Source organism: Copadichromis virginalis, linkage group LG3 (assembly GCF_057382275.1).
Source record: "Copadichromis virginalis isolate Kocher_CV1m ecotype Utaka linkage group LG3, C_Virginalis_male_GT1.1, whole genome shotgun sequence".
Lineage (NCBI taxonomy): Eukaryota > Metazoa > Chordata > Actinopteri > Cichliformes > Cichlidae > Copadichromis > Copadichromis virginalis.
This window is the reverse complement of record NC_140620.1, coordinates 26,581,079-26,597,881: the sequence shown is the minus strand read 5'-3', so window position 1 is coordinate 26,597,881 and position 16,803 is coordinate 26,581,079. Positions and strand designations below refer to the sequence as shown.

The 16,803-nt window shown below is 42.1% G+C and overlaps 1 protein-coding gene across 2 annotated transcripts; it reads right to left on the bottom strand.

Moving 5' to 3' along the window:
• Positions 1 to 2,427: 2,427 nt before the first annotated feature.
• LOC146713728 (uncharacterized) lies at positions 2,428 to 16,268 on the bottom strand. 2 transcript variants are annotated; one of them, XM_085450073.1, is made up of 7 exons: positions 16,188 to 16,268; positions 8,399 to 8,580; positions 7,979 to 8,204; positions 7,818 to 7,884; positions 7,267 to 7,410; positions 6,320 to 6,469; positions 2,428 to 5,486 (listed from the first exon to the last, which is right to left on the bottom strand). In XM_085450073.1, the coding sequence occupies exons 2-7, from the start codon at positions 8,530 to 8,532 to the stop codon at positions 5,353 to 5,355; spliced, it is 855 nt and encodes a 284-aa protein (XP_085306199.1). In that variant the 5' UTR covers positions 8,533 to 8,580; positions 16,188 to 16,268; the 3' UTR covers positions 2,428 to 5,352. The 2 variants fall into 2 exon arrangements, with proteins under 2 accessions (XP_085306199.1, XP_085306198.1); XM_085450072.1 differs by lacking the exon at positions 16,188 to 16,268 and having other exon boundaries at positions 8,399 to 9,811.
• Positions 16,269 to 16,803: the final 535 nt, after the last annotated feature.

The following is a 16,803-nucleotide window of genomic DNA, read 5'->3' as shown; positions in this document are numbered from 1 at the left end:
AATTCTTGGTCCCCACACAGGTATGTAAACATGGTACACACACACACACTTTTTCCTAGGGGTACATGTGTGTGCATTTAGCCGTATTACTATTTTAGTGGGGACGTTTCTATGTTGTCACCCTTTGGGGACAGAAAAACAGGCCCCTGTAATATAAATCATTAAATCATAGGATGGAGTCTGAGTTTAACTCTGTCTTTCAGTAGATCTCCAACTTTAATTTGTCATGTAAATATCACAGAATTCAGTCTTAAGGAGATTAATTAGTTGCTTTAATTATCTGGATACAAATTATAGCACTATGTTGGGCTGGTGTTCTGACTCCAGAGTGGATAAGCAGAAGATGGATAGATGACTTCTTCAGTCTCAGCTGAAGCCTCCACGGCTTTTCATTTGCTTTCTTTTATTTACCTTTTCCTTACTTTGCATCCTATTCTGTTTTATAACCTCTTTGTCCTTATTTACTTTATTTTTCTTCTTTCCTCTTTTGTTTCTTTTTATCCTTCACATTAATGTACTTTTGTTTCTTCATCTTATTCCACTTTCCTTTGTCTTCGGTGTTTCCATCATTCCTGCTTCCACCTTCATTTACTTAGCTTGTCTTCATGTGTTTTTCTCTTTGCTTTATTTCCTTCCTCACTTGTCCTTCCCTATATTTCATTTGTTTCTCCTCTTTGAATTGTTTTTCTTTCCTTCATCTTTCTTTTGTATCCTAATCAATGTTTTCATTCCTTCCTTCCATTTCTGCCTCTTCTGTTTCCTCTTCCCCTCTGCCACTTTCCTCCCTTCATCTTTTCTTCTTTCCCATCTTTGGTCTTTCTGGTTCATTTTTTTCACTCTTCAGCTGGTTTTGCTCTCTTTGTTTGGGATTTTGCAGTCGTCTGCCTGTTGTTGTGTCAGCTGGCGGTACGTTATCAGGCTACTACAAACACACATCAAACTCTACACACACTTTCACGCTGCACCTTTCATTTCCAGCAGGTTGTAAAAATAGAAAGCCCATAAAATCTGACTCTTTCATGTCGGAGCATTAGGCAGGAAGAGAACCATCCACATGTGCAGAGCACTGATGAGCAGCAGCACGGACCTGCTGCACAGCTTAGATTTAATTCATTATTTTATCAATGAAGCTCAGAGAAAAGGAAAAAAAACACCTACATGCTTCAGTTTTCCTCGTACGGGGTGTTGCAGCCAGTTCTGGTTGCATAATATTATCTGCTCTCCTACAAACTCCCACATACTGAAGCAGAAAGCTCGGTGCGAGGCTCAGACAGGAGATGTGTGGGAAGACAGAGATTCAAAGTCAGAGTTCGTCTCATCCTGGTTGAGAATAAATAAGCTTCCTTTAAACGGATTCTGAGTGTAGTAGAGTCTACTCCAAGACGCTGCTAAAATAAACTCGACTCATTAAAGTCTGGGTTTCCGCTGCTTTAATGAAGCGCAGTTTCTACATTCCTCCACGGAGATCAGATTCAGTCTCGTACCAGTGAAGTTGGTCCGAAAAACCTCAAGCTGACGTTAGAGCTCGCTACATTACCAAGTTCAACGTGGCTTTACGTTCACTTCCATCTGTCAGTCTCTTCTCCTTCCTTTCTCATATTTTTCCTTTTACTCTCTTCTTTCATCTTTTCCTTCCTCCTTTTTCCCTCCTCTTCCATTTTTCCTTCCTTTTCCCTCTCCCATTTTTTCCCTTCCTACCTTCCTCCATCCCTCCTCCCCCATCTTTTCCTTCCTCCTTTCCTTCTCTCCCTCCTCTCCTTGTCCCCCTTCTAGCCAGTTTCTTTTCCTCTTGTTGAATATGAGCGTTTGCAGTAAACAAACATTAAAATGACCAAGGAAGGAAGGAAGAGAACGATGTGTGCTTGTCAGCATTCAGCTCACCTGTAAATTTCAAGTGACGACTTCATTGAGGTCATATGAGCCGTTCTTTTACTTTGGTAAACCAGAGTTTACCTCAAAGCAGCTCTGTGTACACGGCATTTGGCCGTCTTTGTGAGGACATTCATCAACATCAGTGGGTTTCCCCGTGTATTTAGGAAGTACTACTAAGTGCTTAACTAAAACTCTGACCACAGCCTCATTTAAAGTGGTTTTTGTTTTTGTTTTGTTTTTAATTATTTGGTTTCAGTAGCAGACACCTTCAGCTCACTCATGTTTGGACATTTGGTGCTCTCCTCTTTATGATCAGCTGCAGGTGAAACGTTTAGAGGACATCTGTAAATTGCAGACACATAACCTGCAGTGTTAATACAACACAGGTGTGCATCAAGAGTGAAATCCAACTACCATAAAACTGAGTTACAAATTCTTCTGGGTCACTTTGGTTTGAGTTTTTCATAATAAAAGTCAAAGGAGCTGTAAGAAAAGCAGCAGAAAACTCCCATCACATTTCAAAAGCAATGTTTAAAACACAAAAGACAAGCAGTCAGCACTTTATAAAACTCATCTTTATTGATTCAGAGTCATCCCTCCATCCACGACAATATTTTCTCTGCTGTGCTCTTATAAAAAGCTGAATATGTACATCCTCTTGTATTTACATTATTTTACATGATTACATCGTCAGAGAGCCTCACACCTGCAAAAAGGTCAACTCTCCTGCCTGAAACGTATCACCTGTTGTCAGGGGAAATGAACAATAGAGCAACTTGCTCCTGGGTTGTTGCCTGGCAACAGCAGCTTATCGGATTAATATCGGTAAAGAGGAATTGTTTTTAATTATTTATCTTATTTTTCTAAATATTTCACAAGCTTAGAAAAACATGCGGAGTGACCCCATGTGCTGCGGCAGTGGGTGGGGAAAAACACAAATTAAAAAAGTAATGGAACATATAATGTAGTGCAATGCAAGTTTCTAATGTGAAGTCGTGACGAAAGTACAAACTAATAACAATAAAGTCGATGCACGTCAAAGAGTTTTTGTGCACTTTACATAAACACACAGTCTGAGGAAAGTTTAACAACAAAAACTGTAGCTAACACTAGGCTGCTAAACATCTCCTCATCAATCAGCTTAGTCCTGCACAAGAAGGTGAGAGGGAAAAATGATACAAAATACAGGGTGGAAAAATGTCCTAAAAAATATACACAAACCACTGATCAGACTTAATGCTGATTATCTGATAAATCATAGAAAGACATCAAAAGGTGGCTGGAAAACATAATGTGGAGAGCAGACTCAGAGCATAAATGTGGCTCTTTAAAACCTGCTTTGTTCTCTAATGAGAAACAAAACAGGTTTTATTTTATGTCTGTAATATGACTTAAAGTAAAAGCACATAATTACTTAGGTATAAAAATATTTTATCCATGGAGGCAGAAAATGTTCACCGAGGTCATGTGAAGTGTTCAAGGGTCGTTTTCACTTTTCTCTTCTTTATTTTAAAAACTGTGTTAATGCTAATGTTAGCAGCTATGTGTAAAGGCGGGAGAGGCCCCAGTCATTCAGGTCTTAGAGAGTGGTGTGCGATTCCGTGGCAACTACTGGTCGCTATGGAAAAATGTGTATTCCCAGACTCGTTGGAGAGTAGTTTCTAGCAACTGCCTGTAGTTTGCAAGGAAGGCGTCGCCTTGTCTGCAAACATCACCAACTATGCAGCTGTTAAACTGAGAAGCACAACACAAACTGAAAACAGAGATAGTTCACCTTCGAAATAAAAGTTGAACCTTTTGAAATGTACGTAGTAAGAAGCAAATTTTCTGTTTTGTGTTGGGGAGCAGTTGGCTAGTGTTTGCAGACAAGTTGGCAACTTCCAAGCGAACTACGGGTGACCACAACAATTTGCTAGCAACACAGTCACAAGGTGGTGCAGCTCAGCCTTCGTGATCAATTTCACAACAGGTAAGTGGTTCATAACCTCTGCACAGCTGAATGAATGACAGGTGTGCAGAAGGAAGAAAAATGATACATATAATAAAATAGTACCTAGCAGCAGTCAGCAATCACTTAGCAACCGGTCAGGGGAATATGCAATTTCCCCTAGCAACCAGAGGTTTCCATAGTATCAACAACTGCTCTCTAAGCCTGCGTGACCGAAGCCTAAGCTTTTAAAACATTCAAGACTCTCTCATTAATACTGAGCAGAAAAAAGGCCTCTCTCACACACAGAATGAGTTTAACAGCAACAATAACTCCGTACTTACAAAAGCTCGTGTGTGCAGCCCCCACCCCCTCCAGCCCTGACGAAGAGTAAATAACCACAACCCTGAAACTGAAGGCGCTAAATGGAAGTCAGCCACCTTTTGAACTGTTAACTCCTGTGCTTTCCCCACTTTAATACTTCAGTGTCTCAACAGAAACAGGCTAATGCCAGAGCTGAGCAGCAGCCGGTGCCACCCCTTTGAAAATGTTTAGGTTTTTGGCAGAAAGTTGTTGCACTACAAGTAAAACTGCGGCATAAATCATTTGGACATGTGCGTCTGCGAGTGATTTAGCGTGCAGTAAACCAGAGTAATCGCCTTTCTCTCTTTAAAATAATGTTTCTGTAAAGCTTGACAAAGTTTCCAGTGTTACAACCACTGCAGATGTGAGGCTCTGCCTGTGGCCAACATGTTTCGAGGGTTTAGTCTTCCCTCTTTTTAATGATGGGAAAAGAAGCTTTAATTCCCGAATTTCACCGTTTCCAACGAATCCCAAGCACCAAGCATGTAACTCTGCCGCAGGATCAAAACACGCTGTTTAGAGGCAACAGAGATGAAGAATTTGGCTCAGCTGCTGAGAATAAATGTGAAACAATGTGATGGTTTAAAAAAAATACTGACTAAATGTGAGGTTTGGTTTATATGCTGTGACATCGCTCATCGCTGTTGCCTCTAAAAGTTGCCCGTGTCTCTCCAGCTGCCAAGATTTGGTACATTTGCATTGGTTAAACAGCATCTTTGACCTCCTTGTTGGTTCAGCAGCAAAACAAACAAACAAACAAACAAACAAACAAAAACAAATTGTTTGCCCTCGTTCTTCCTCTCATTGGATACATTCAAGAAATCCAACACTTCTCTTACAAGCCGTCCTCTCTGGGCCATTTTGATTGAAATAAATGCACTTGTTTGTCCATTTACACCCATGTTTTTTGTCCTTGTGGATTTATCAGTCACACTGTTTGAATTATCCACACTGGGTTCATCCACCCGCCTCTGCCAGCCAATCAGAGACGAGCTGTAACATTCACATCTATCAGTTTGACTGACGAGAAGAGTCGGATCCAGTCAGGACTTTGGTCAAAAAAGTCAAAGTGTGATGAGTTTCTGTTACTTTTCTTTAAAAAAAATGAAATAAAATAGCCGACCCCCAAATCCTTTAAAAAAAAAAAAAAAATCTGGGCTTTAACCGCGTTTGATGATGTCACTTCCTCCTCAGTCCGTCTCTTTCTTCTTTTCGTCCAGGTCAAAGTCCAGCACGAGAAGTTTGGTCTCCTCAGTGCCGTTTCTGCTGCCGGCGGCGCACACCAGGCGAGTGTCGGACGCTCTGATTCGCCACACGACTCCACCTGGATCAAAGACGTGATTGGTTTAGCCACAGACATGTGATAACAGGTGAGGACATAAATAAAGTTCAGGTACGTATATTTATTCTTAATATTTAATAACAGAGTGAATACTGCATCTACCTGCACCATTACAGTTCATTTAGCGTCTTTTCTACTGAAATGTGAATGTATTTAATCTGTTTGTTAGTTCCACATTAAAATGTTGACACTACAAAAACCCACATAATATATAATTGAGTCAGTTACTAAAAATATCTTCTTTGTATCATTTTATATGATGATGAAGTTGAGAATTTATTCATTTTTAATTTGTATATTTTTTGGACTGGGAAACACCGGTTGCTATAGAAACGTGTACTTTCTGACAAGATTGGGTGAAACTGGTTCCAAAGAGGTATATGAGCTACACCGAACACCACACTGTGACTGATTTAGTTGCTAGCAGACCGCCACGGTAACCTGTAATCTGCATGGAAGGCGCCGCAAACACAAACCACTCACCAATCACGAGTGAAATTGTGAAAAGTGCAGTGTGAATGGGATACAGGCTGCTTGCTTACAAATTAAACGTTGTGCTGTCATGCACGTTTCCAGCTGTGCAGGATGGAAAAAGTGACTGACTGCCTTCAAAGTGAAAGAAACCCCTGTGTTTGCAGTTTGTGCATTTTCAAACTTTCACTACAATTCAGTGAATGGCAATCACAGCAGCCTTCTAGCAAAAACAAACAAACAGAAAAGCAAGCACCACATACCTCTTTGCAAATGAATTGACTCAGTAACAGCCAGAAAAATACATTTTTCCCTAGCGACCTAAGGTGGCGCGAACCCCTCACCTGATCCTCGGCTCTGCAGCGCCACCACGTCCCGCAGCCAAGCTCCGGTCCGCAGGTCCCACAGTTTGACCGTCCCATCGTCAGAGCTGGACAGGACCAAGCCACGACAGAACTGCAGGCACGTCACCGCCGACTGGTGCTTGTTGGGACCTGAAAAGTACGCATCATTACACCGTGACCCTTGACCTCAACCAGTTGTCTTTACATGAGCAGCCTTTCTTCTCAGCGGTATCACTTTATGCATCCTTTCTTATATGAGCGTCAGCATGTGCATCTTGATATAACACCTGATTTCACTGAGTTGTAAATTCTCATATTGAATCATTTCCTCCTTCTTTGGCTCTAAAATATTTGCTGCTTAAAATATTTACTGCTGGACAGATTTCCAAAAAGAAAAAAAAGAGAGAAATTACATGGACATTTACAGTCCCAGAAAATAAAGTTCAATACCACTGGCAGCGAGTCCAATTTTTCATCCAGTCACCAAAAACCCTTGAAACCACTCACATTCCCTTTAGCTGTACTTTCTGGCTAAATCCATGTGGCTCGAATTGCCCGCACATGTGAGCTTAACAGATGAAAAGCAAACGCTGTGAAATCCACAACCATAAAAGACTAAACAGGCCGTCACAGACTTTGCATGAAAGTATCCTCAGAACTCGTAGCAACAAACACCCTGTGGTTTGTTTTATTTCTCACGAGTCTGACCACAGCTCAGGTTCACTTTCTGCCTCAGACCTTAACATGATTATTCACTTCATCTCAGAGCCTTTACAATGCCCCCTGTTTCCTCACTTCCTCCCAGCGGGTTGCGGACTTTTGAGTCAGCCTGTTTTATTGCCGAGTCAGCGATCTGGCGCAGAAGTTCCACGGCGACCCTCACCTTCAAGCTGCTCTCATTGTTTAATCGGACAGATTCCCTCTAAGGGACGTTACCAGCTTCTCACCTTGCAGCGTGTGGAGACACTGTCCTGTCCGGATGTCCCACACTCGCACCGTGGAGTCGGCATTCCCGGAAACCAGGATGTTGTCTCGAAGCTCCATGCCGCTGGTCAGCGATTGGTGGCCAGTCAGCGTGTGGACACACCCACCTGAACAAGAGACACTCGTTTAGCTTAGACTGACACCCATGCGTTTCATTTTTATATGATTACAGCAGGTTACCACCAACAGGGGGCGCTCTGAGCATCACTGTATTTATTCTGTTTAAATTAGATAAAAGTGAAAAGAGGTGATTGCAGCAGCTTTCTGCATTATTTGCCACAAACCATTAAAAATCAACCATATTTGTTTTTTTTCTTCATTTATCACAGAGAAAGAGGCGGTCGTGTTTCAGTTATGTTCCTGTGCGTTATATGTAAAGCAAAATAAATCTATAGTAATAATGATAAACTCAGCCTGTCATCCAGAGTTACTGCCCCCTAGTGTCTGAATACAGAAATAAACTCATTAAATAACTCAAGGTTCACAGTGAGAAAACAGAGTCCGTGAGGTCTACCTGTCTCTGGGTCCCACACTTTGATTGAAGTGTCCAACGAGCCGCTCACCACGAACACGCCGTCAAACTGCAGAGAGGGGTGGGAGAGGTGGAGTCAAAACCAAAACAAGGAGCTCAAAGATGCTAAACCGCCTCATGTAGAGCTCTGTGTGTGTGTTTACCTGCAGCGAGTACACTCTGTTGGTGTGTCCCTGCAGCGTGTGCAGGCACACCTCTGTCTCGGGGTCCCACACCTTCACCATGTAGTCGTAGCCGCCCGACACCACGCGGCGCCCGTCGTACTGAACGCAGCGCACCGCCGCCAAGTGGCCAGTCAGGACGTGCTCACAGCGGCCAGTCGACACGTCCCACACGCGCAGCGTGGTGTCCCGAGAGCCCGACACCACCCTGAGAAAAAGACAGAGAGAGAGAGGCATTACATCGCTGCAGTGACAGCCAATCAGGTCAAGGTGAACCAGAGGTGTGTGTTTGTATCTCTGTTAAAGCTGCGCTGACGCAGTTCTATGAGTTCATGTGTAACATTAATGTGTGTGTGTGTGTGTGTGTGTGTGTGTGTGTGTGTGTGTGAGTGAGTCTGTTACCGGTTGCCGTTGAGATGCATGCAGCGCACGGTGGACGTGTGTCCGTAAAGCGTGTGCACGCACTCGCCGCTTTCAGCGTCCCACACGCGCAGCGTCCGGTCTGTGGAGCCGCTGATCACCGTGGTAGCCGCCATCTGACTGCACCACACCCCACCGGTGTGACCCGTCAATGTCCGCAGACACTGAGGGAGAACAAAAGAGGGATACATGATGATCAAACAGTGTTATGATTGAATTTAAACTTTGCTTTTAATTTAAATGATAAAACGCATGAAAACATTCAGACATGAATGCGACATGAAGACCAGTGATTACAGATAAAGTTGCATTTTTACTGCACTTCAAGCTCAAATATTAGAGTTTGCATTTGGAACAGTCGAGGTCGAAGAAAAGCCAACACGTTCTTCCTCATTCACTAAAGATAAAGGAATAAAGAAATAATCTGCTGCTCTTATCTGGGCCAATGAAAGCTGTTATTCTGGGTTTTTCCTGCTTGGATCAAATTAATTAAACGCAATCAAAGCCTGCAGTTTGCACAAACACAGCGAACATTAAACGTCTCTCTCATTGTTTGCGAACGCGTGTGAGTCAATATTTATTCCACTTTCATGGACAGCCTTGAGAGACAAACGCAGTTTCACCTTGAGGGTGTTGTAGCGATAGTTGCCATGGTAACAGTGGCAAAACTTTGCCTTGGCAACTGTTGCGGACACGGAGGAAGACACTGCGGGCGTCGACACGAGCGCTCGCTGTTACTACACGACTGTCAGCGGCTCGTACGCGGCGGCGCACACGCCTCATCACCCCCGCAGAGTAAAACATCGTGAGGGTGTGTGTGTTTTTCTTTCTGCAGGGAACAAAATGACTTCACACACACAGGCAGGTCTAGGCGGATGAGCGAGCAGGTGTGGCGGATTAAAGAATGTTTAACCGAAACCAGATGAACGACCTGAGTCTGCGATCTCTCACCACATACTGAGTCCTGCGAGGGTTACTGTGGTTTATATAGTACACTCAAAGTATCCCACAATGCCTCACTGTGAGTAATGTACAACCAAGGGTCACTATCCTCGCATTGTATCCCATCATGCATTGTTGCTGGAGTAAGAGGCGCCGGTTGGTTTACAGGACAGAATTTCATGAATGACAGGAATTCTTCAAACCCTGAACGCAAACACACACTGGAGCTTCATCAGAGTGTGTGATTGTGTTCCTGTTATGACACGGGTCAGCAGAGATGAGCTTCCTCTGAAGGGTGACCGGTCTCTCCCTTAGAGGCGGGGTAGAGACTCGTGAAACGAGCCATGGTAAACGGCACCTCACGACAGAGTTAATGTCAAACTGTGGCTCTACCGCCTGAGCCACATGTAGAGCAGCTCATGTGTGAATGTCAGACACAAAGCACTCTGGCGTAGAGAAAAACGCCTGTTGCATGGAGAGCTTTGAGCGCTGCATAAGAACCAGACCATTTATCATTTTCCAAAATGACGTCACATGTGCTGTCGTGAGCCGCCGCAGTCCTGCATGTCTCACATTTGACAACTTTGTGTGTTTTGATGCTGCAGCTCGGTTAAAGACGTGAGTGTACCATCGTGTGGGTTTAACTGCAGTTTTAACAATGCACCAGCAGCTCACACATTACACAGACGGACATGCGGCAACAGTGTGAAAAAGATGAAACTTTGTGGAAACTGCTCAAATTCTCATGATGTGGAGGTTTGTCTGAGTGGCGACGCCCGTCGGTCTGCAGAATGCTGCTGCGGCTAACAGCAGTGATAAATGGATGTGACTGTGTGACGTCACCGTGCCATGCAGTGTCCCACGCAGCGGGTTTACCGAGGCTTAACTCTTTCCACCTTTGATGCTTACAAGGATTTAACTTTGTTTCTATTTTCTGAACTGAGTAGTTTCTGTCATACTTCATAACAACAGGTGAGCGTGGTCGCTGCCTACACAGCTGTCCTCGGAAAAAAAAACAGAACCTGTTCGTCCGTGTAGATTCTTGGTCATAAGGTCACAGTAGTCTAACGAGCTTAAAAAGAAGGCGACAGGACTTCTGGAAGTTTTTCAAATTCATGTACAGGTGACAGAAGTCATCATTAAGCGTACAAGGGAGTTGGTCTAATACCATCTTAAGGGGAAAAGAGTTGAGGAGCTCGGTTACTCAGGGGCGTCCTCCACACTGACAGGAACCCTGAGGTGGTTCAGGATGGGGTGTGGATGCCTCCTGGGCACCTCGTTAGGAGGACACAAGCTCTCAGCTGGCTTGGGAACACAGCGTCACCAGAGCAAAGAGGACGGAGGAGGTGAAGGTGAAGGAATCACAACAGTCTGCTGGTGTTTTAAGCCCGAAGCATGTTCAGGATTGTTCTTCTGGTATTACTCTCCTTTTCTTAAAGTGGACTTTCCTTATAAAACAAGATGAGCAAACAGTAAAAACACTGAAACCAGGAAATCAAGAGCACAAGATTGAAGCAAACTGGTATTACATGAGCCCGGCCTTAGTTTAACTTCAGCTGAAATCTCTTCAGCACAATCTAAGATGTCTTTGGCATCCTGCTCATGGCTACTTTTGGAGGGTTTTAAACTACTTTAAAAGGACCTGCAGGGACCCATAAAACTGTTATTTGGTGTAAAACAACCTCCTCTTGCAGAACATTTTGCAGAGTTAAATTAAGATGATCAGTTGCAGCACGGACGTGCACTTGCAATCAGACAGCTTCTTGGCTTCTGCAGAGAGGGCTGCGCTTTATGTCAACATTACATTATCCTCGTCTTGGTGCAGCGGGTAGACCGAGAATCTGCAACAATGGCGAAAGCTTAGCTGGCTTAAGATGAGTCCGGGCATCTTTTCTCTGAGGACAAAGGAGGGATTTATATTCCAGCAATGTTCCCTGTTTATTTAAGGAGCTTTTCATGGTCTGAAATAAGGTAAACGAGAGCCTGTCACCTTTCTGAATCCACTCTGATTGCATATTGTGTGTTTAACAGTCTGCAGGTGTTAAACAGGAAGGTTTACAAAAACACGCCAACAGAAACAGACACTTTCTCTACACCTTTAACACAAAAGTGAGTATTCAAACAGAGATGCCTCGGGTGGTGTATGTCTGTGTCTGTGTGTGTGTACACAAATAGCTTCCCAGCGACACACCCCGACTGACACGACTGCTCCGCCTGTGTTTAGTCCGTTTAGCCACTCTGAGCTTCTCACTGTCCTATTAGGTCACGCTGGCCTACATATTAAAATCTTATTCAGGTCAAATCTGAAGCTGAGTGCAGCTCGCACGCAGGAGAGTCCCATTATTTCATGATAATGTCTTTTACTGACGATTCTCAAGGTCACCTTGATTAAACACTTGATAGCTTCAAATTTAAACCCAAACATATTTGAGCTCTGATTCTTTGAAATCAGAGCTTGAAATGTGGTAAACATATGTTTGACTTCCAGACGATTAAGCCCACAGACTGACGGTTTCCTCTCGTCGCACCCCGATGTTCACATTTCCAGGCTGAAGTGAAATTTGTCCATGAACTCGAGCACCTGTTGTGGACTCGAAAGTCCTTCTAGAAGCAAGTCTAGCAACTCATCAGCCATTCTGGATCAAATCCAGGGAGTTACTCATTGCTTTAATTGCTCTGTGTTTCTTCCTCTGTATGAAAACATGTGAATGAGCGCCCGCTTGCTAACTTGATCTACAGGTAACTCACTTCCTCCTGATGACAGCCTCCTACACAAGTACCTGCCCAGGACAAAAGATTCACTCATTCATCTTTCGCTCAACCAGCCACACCTGCATCTACCTGCAGCTCTTCCATGTGCTTTGCTCACCAGTCTGAAGGCGTTCGCAGGAGCGTTTCACTCTTTAGTCTGAACTGGTTTCACATGTTTATGTCAGACACAAAAGCACTCCACATCACTCTCCTCACATCCTGTAGAGCAGGGATGTCACATTATAGTGTTTCTGTTAGTTTTTAACAGATTAAAGATACACATCGCCTTCCTGTATTCCCCTGATGGAGGTGCAGACACCACGTTGGCTCCTGAAGCAAAACCCTTCATTTCTCGTCCCAGTTCAATTATCGGTCCAAATCATACCACTCTGACTCCAAAGAAGGAAACATTGAGATCTGATAATGGTGTGCAACAGCATTATCAGATCTCAATAATAATGCTGCCCATAATGATGGGCAGACACCACCCTCACTGATGCACATCCAGTCATTTTGTTGTTTAAGGGGGATTGAAACAGTTTCAGGTCAGACAAGAGCTTCACAGGTTACTTCTAGCAGACGTGTTTCAGGGTATGAAGATATAAATCCTTGTTCTTGCTCGATGAACTTGGGCTCATGGATTATGCAATATTTAGATCATCTTTACAGAAGATTTCATGGCAGTTTCTTAATCTTAATTTTGTTAAAGTCTATATGGTTTGTTTATTTTTAGGTTGGTGCTAAATCATTTATCTGATAGGCTTTATTGTGAAGTACTACAAAATAAAAGTCATATTTGTACCGAATTTGACTTGCAAAAATAAAAGTCACTGAAGAGGATGTTTTACTGTCACCACCAGAGCCAAAGACCAGAGCTGGATTCTTAAAATATTCAAGTGAAATCACACTGGATCCAAACACAGCAAACACACATCTGTTATTATCTGAGGGGAACAGAAAAGCTATGTATACCAAAGAAGAACAATCCTATTCTGATCATCCAGACAGATTTACTGGATGGCTTCAGATCCTGAGTAAAGAGAGTCTGACTAGACGTTATTACTGGGAGGTGGAGTGGAGAGGAAAAGGAGTTGAAGTAGCAGTTGCATACAAGAATATCAGCAGAGATGGCGGCCTCAGTGAATGTATATTTGGATTAAATGATAAATCTTCATCATTTTGTTGTGACACAAACAGTCACATATTTTGGCACAACAATGTGAAAACTCCCCTCTCACGTCCTCGGTCCTCCAGAGTAGGAGTGTACCTGGATCACAGAGCAGGTATTCTGTCTTTCTACAGCGTCTCTAAAACCATGACTCTCCTCCACAGAGTCCAGACCACATTCACTCAGCCGCTCTATGCTGGACTTGATTTTTTGGATCATGAAGATACTGCAGAGTTCATTACACTGAAATAGACAGAAGCCACTGATGGACAATTGGTTAAAATGTGTGTTTTATTTTCCACTTTTTTTTGTCTACATCATTGTTGAGATGGGAGTTGCTGAGAGCTCACAGTTGTGCTGTTTTTACTTTGCACGGAGATCACCTGTCAGTCACACTGAATAGATGTTCCTTTGACCTTTTGTTATCCGTTTTCTATATTTTCCTAACATTACGTTTATATGCCATTTAAATGTTGTTCTTGTACTAATTAAATGTTAAATATATCAAAAAGAAGTCAAAGTGGCACCAAAAAGTTATTTCCTGTTTTCTTTTAATAAAGCGCACACCCTTATCCCTAATGACCATTTTGTGCCACGCCCCAAAAACTGCTATAAAAACATTATATATTCATATTTTTTTCCACTTTAAATTAGCCAATCTTTTAAAACTACTTCTCCCTGAAATATTTATATAAAGTTTTAAATATATTTTAATTATTTATTTATTTTTAATCGTAGTTTAATTACATGAGCGCCCTGTTTTTTTAGCCCCAAAAAACAAAAAAACTAAATATTTTCAAAAAAAACCATTTGAAGTAATATTTGATTGTTATTATAATTAGGCCTTCACATGGACCAAAGATTGGCACCAACATTCATTTTGACCTGCCATTATTTTTTTTTTTGCAGGAGCACATTAAAAAATGCATGCCTAAGGACAATTCCCCAAAAAGTGCAATAAAAATATTAAATATAAATTTTTTTTCACTTTAAATTGGTCAGTCTTTTAAAACTACTTCTCCCTGAAATATTCATATAAAGTTTTAATTATATTTTCGTTGTTTTAACCCTTTAAATCCCAGTTGTATTACATGAGCGCCCTGTTTTTCAGCCCCAAAAAACAGAAAAACTAAATATTTAAAAAACAACAACATTTGAAGTAAAATGTTATTGTTATTATAATTAGGCCTTTAGATGGACAAAAGATTGACACCAACATTCATTTCGATCCATTTTTAATTTTTTTTGCAGAAGCCAAAAATGGTCTCCAGGCGGCGCTGCTGCTCCAGCTCCCCGGGGAGGAGTGCCTCTGCCGCGGGTGTGTCTCGCGCAGCGCCGGGGCATATGGTTCGGTTTCCGTGTCTGCAGCACACACTTCCGCTACCACGTGAAAACAAATACGTCATTTCCTGTTGATTTAAAAAAAAAAGCGCCATCAAACGATCCTAAGGGAAGGAAATGGTCCAGCCCGGTCAGCGGGCCGAGCTCCCGCTGCATGCGGGGAATGAGTGTGCCTTTTCCCGCGAGTGTGTCTCGAGCAGGCCGCTGGAAAGGGGTATTTCCGAGCAGGCGTCAAATGTGAAACAAGGGCGCCACCTGGTGGACAAATAAAAAAATTACAACTCTAAGGCCTCTAGTACAAAACGAAACCTAAGCTGGATTCATGACGATCCCTTTGACCGTAATTTTTTAGCCGTGAAAAATAGCGTTTATAATGGAAGTCAACGGGCACAAAATGACCACTAGGGGTATGGGTGTGGGGATTTTTGCTGCTCAGCCATTTTAGGCTGATTTAAGAAATTAACACTGAAATATTAAATCGGACAGAAAAAAAACTATCCTTTAACAAGTTTGGTTATATTCCACTGAACACAGTGGAAATGGCAGCCATTTAACACATGTAAGTGGCAACAAATGGCCCCAAGAAGGCAGGAGGGTTCAGTAAATTCAGAAGGTCATATTCATAATAAAAAATAACCTCAGTTTGTAAATGTCAAAACAATAAAAGTATTGTTTTGGGAGAATAAACTCACAGATCAAATGTTAGATACTGAAACATTATTTCAGTCCTTCCAAGATACAGAGTTATAATAAAAGTTTGCCAGTTATCTGTCCTGAGTCTGACCGCTCTTACATCTGTGTTCTTCATTAACGTCTTGTCTTCAGGCTTATAATTTGGCCGGTTTCTCTTAAATATTTGTGAACTAAAGACAGCTTCAACCCTCTGTGTGTTGACCGCACTGCATTTTCTTGTTAGTAATAGCAACACCATTGTAACGACAGAAATACTAATTAGTTAGATTACTAGTTACTGAAAAACATTTATCGCCATTATTCCCATTTGTGCGAATTTACAAAACATTATGTAAAGATTGCTGGTATTTTTGTGCCCTTAAAAAGTGGAAATAATGATGAGAGCTGAATGAATGATAGTGACACGCAGATCTCGTTTTCACTCGTCTGTATTGAGTGTTACAAAAACAACACAACCCAAACCATATTCTCTCTGCATGGATACACTCAGTCTCAGGACCACAGTTTCCAAACTAAGTTGCCCTGTTTTAACTTATGAGAGTATTTAGACGCTGCACAACTTGAACTGTAACATAAGGTAAATACATCTTTTTAACTCACATATGTTAGCTGACACATTGGCTGACTTTCAACAGTAATGAAATAATACTTTATGCGCTGTATATGTCTTTCAGTAGTTAACTTAAATACAGATAGTGGCAGAAAAACTGTCATTCAATAAGGCGGGACACCAGTGAAAGCTAGCTTAAACAGCAACGGAGTTCACCTGAAACTTCTCAGCAAAAACTGTCCACAAGTCACCTCTTTCCTTACAATAAACAATGATGGTGGGCTAATAGTCAACTGTAATACACAGAGTTCTGTGCGTGCAGTTACCTTAAACAGGGGAAACGAGGAGAGATGAATGATGATACTGACACAAAGTGCTGGCTTTCACTCGTCTGTACAGAGTGAAGGACAAGAGGCGCGAATCCCTCTAGTGGAGCCCTGAGGAATTACCAATGGATCGATGCACAATCAATCGAGGACATTGTTCCTTCTCGCAAATTGAAAGATATTTCACGCACTGTTATTTATAGAAGGCTTCACACTGTTCCTGCTAACCATAAATATTGTTCCTAAAGTTTTATCCAACTGTAGACAGATTTCTAAACTCCCTTTTACTTAAGTCCTGTTGAAACTTGTATTAGAAAAAATATTACAAATTATTTAAAGTTATAAAGCACAGCACAGAACTGAAATGGCACAGTAGTTAACTTTACAGTTAGGCTGGGGTACAAATTTCCTCATAAAAACCCTGCTCTTATGTGGAATGACTCAGGGGTCCATTCTTGGCCCAGTATTTTTTCCCTCAATTTATGGGTTCATAAAAACCTTTATAAAAGTGACTAAATGCTAGGTATAATAGGTATTTTGTCTGCTTTGGATTTTACTTCTACATTTCACCTTTAAAAACCGTTTATCTTGTCTTGTTTGGTATCATTCTTTTCAG

What these genes read in the sequence shown, in the direction of transcription:
- LOC146713728 (XM_085450072.1), bottom strand. Translation starts at nt 8,607, where the DNA reads ATGTATCCCTCTTTTGTTCTCCCTCAGTGTCTGCGGACATTGACGGGT. An exon ending in ATGCATCTCAACGGCAACCG is followed by an intron (nt 8,205 to 8,398) that starts GTAACAGACTCA and finishes TCTTTTTCTCAG; the next exon opens with GGTGGTGTCGGGCTCTCGGG. An exon ending in AGTGTGGGACCCAGAGACAG is followed by an intron (nt 7,411 to 7,817) that starts GTAGACCTCACG and finishes TCTCTTGTTCAG; the next exon opens with GTGGGTGTGTCCACACGCTG.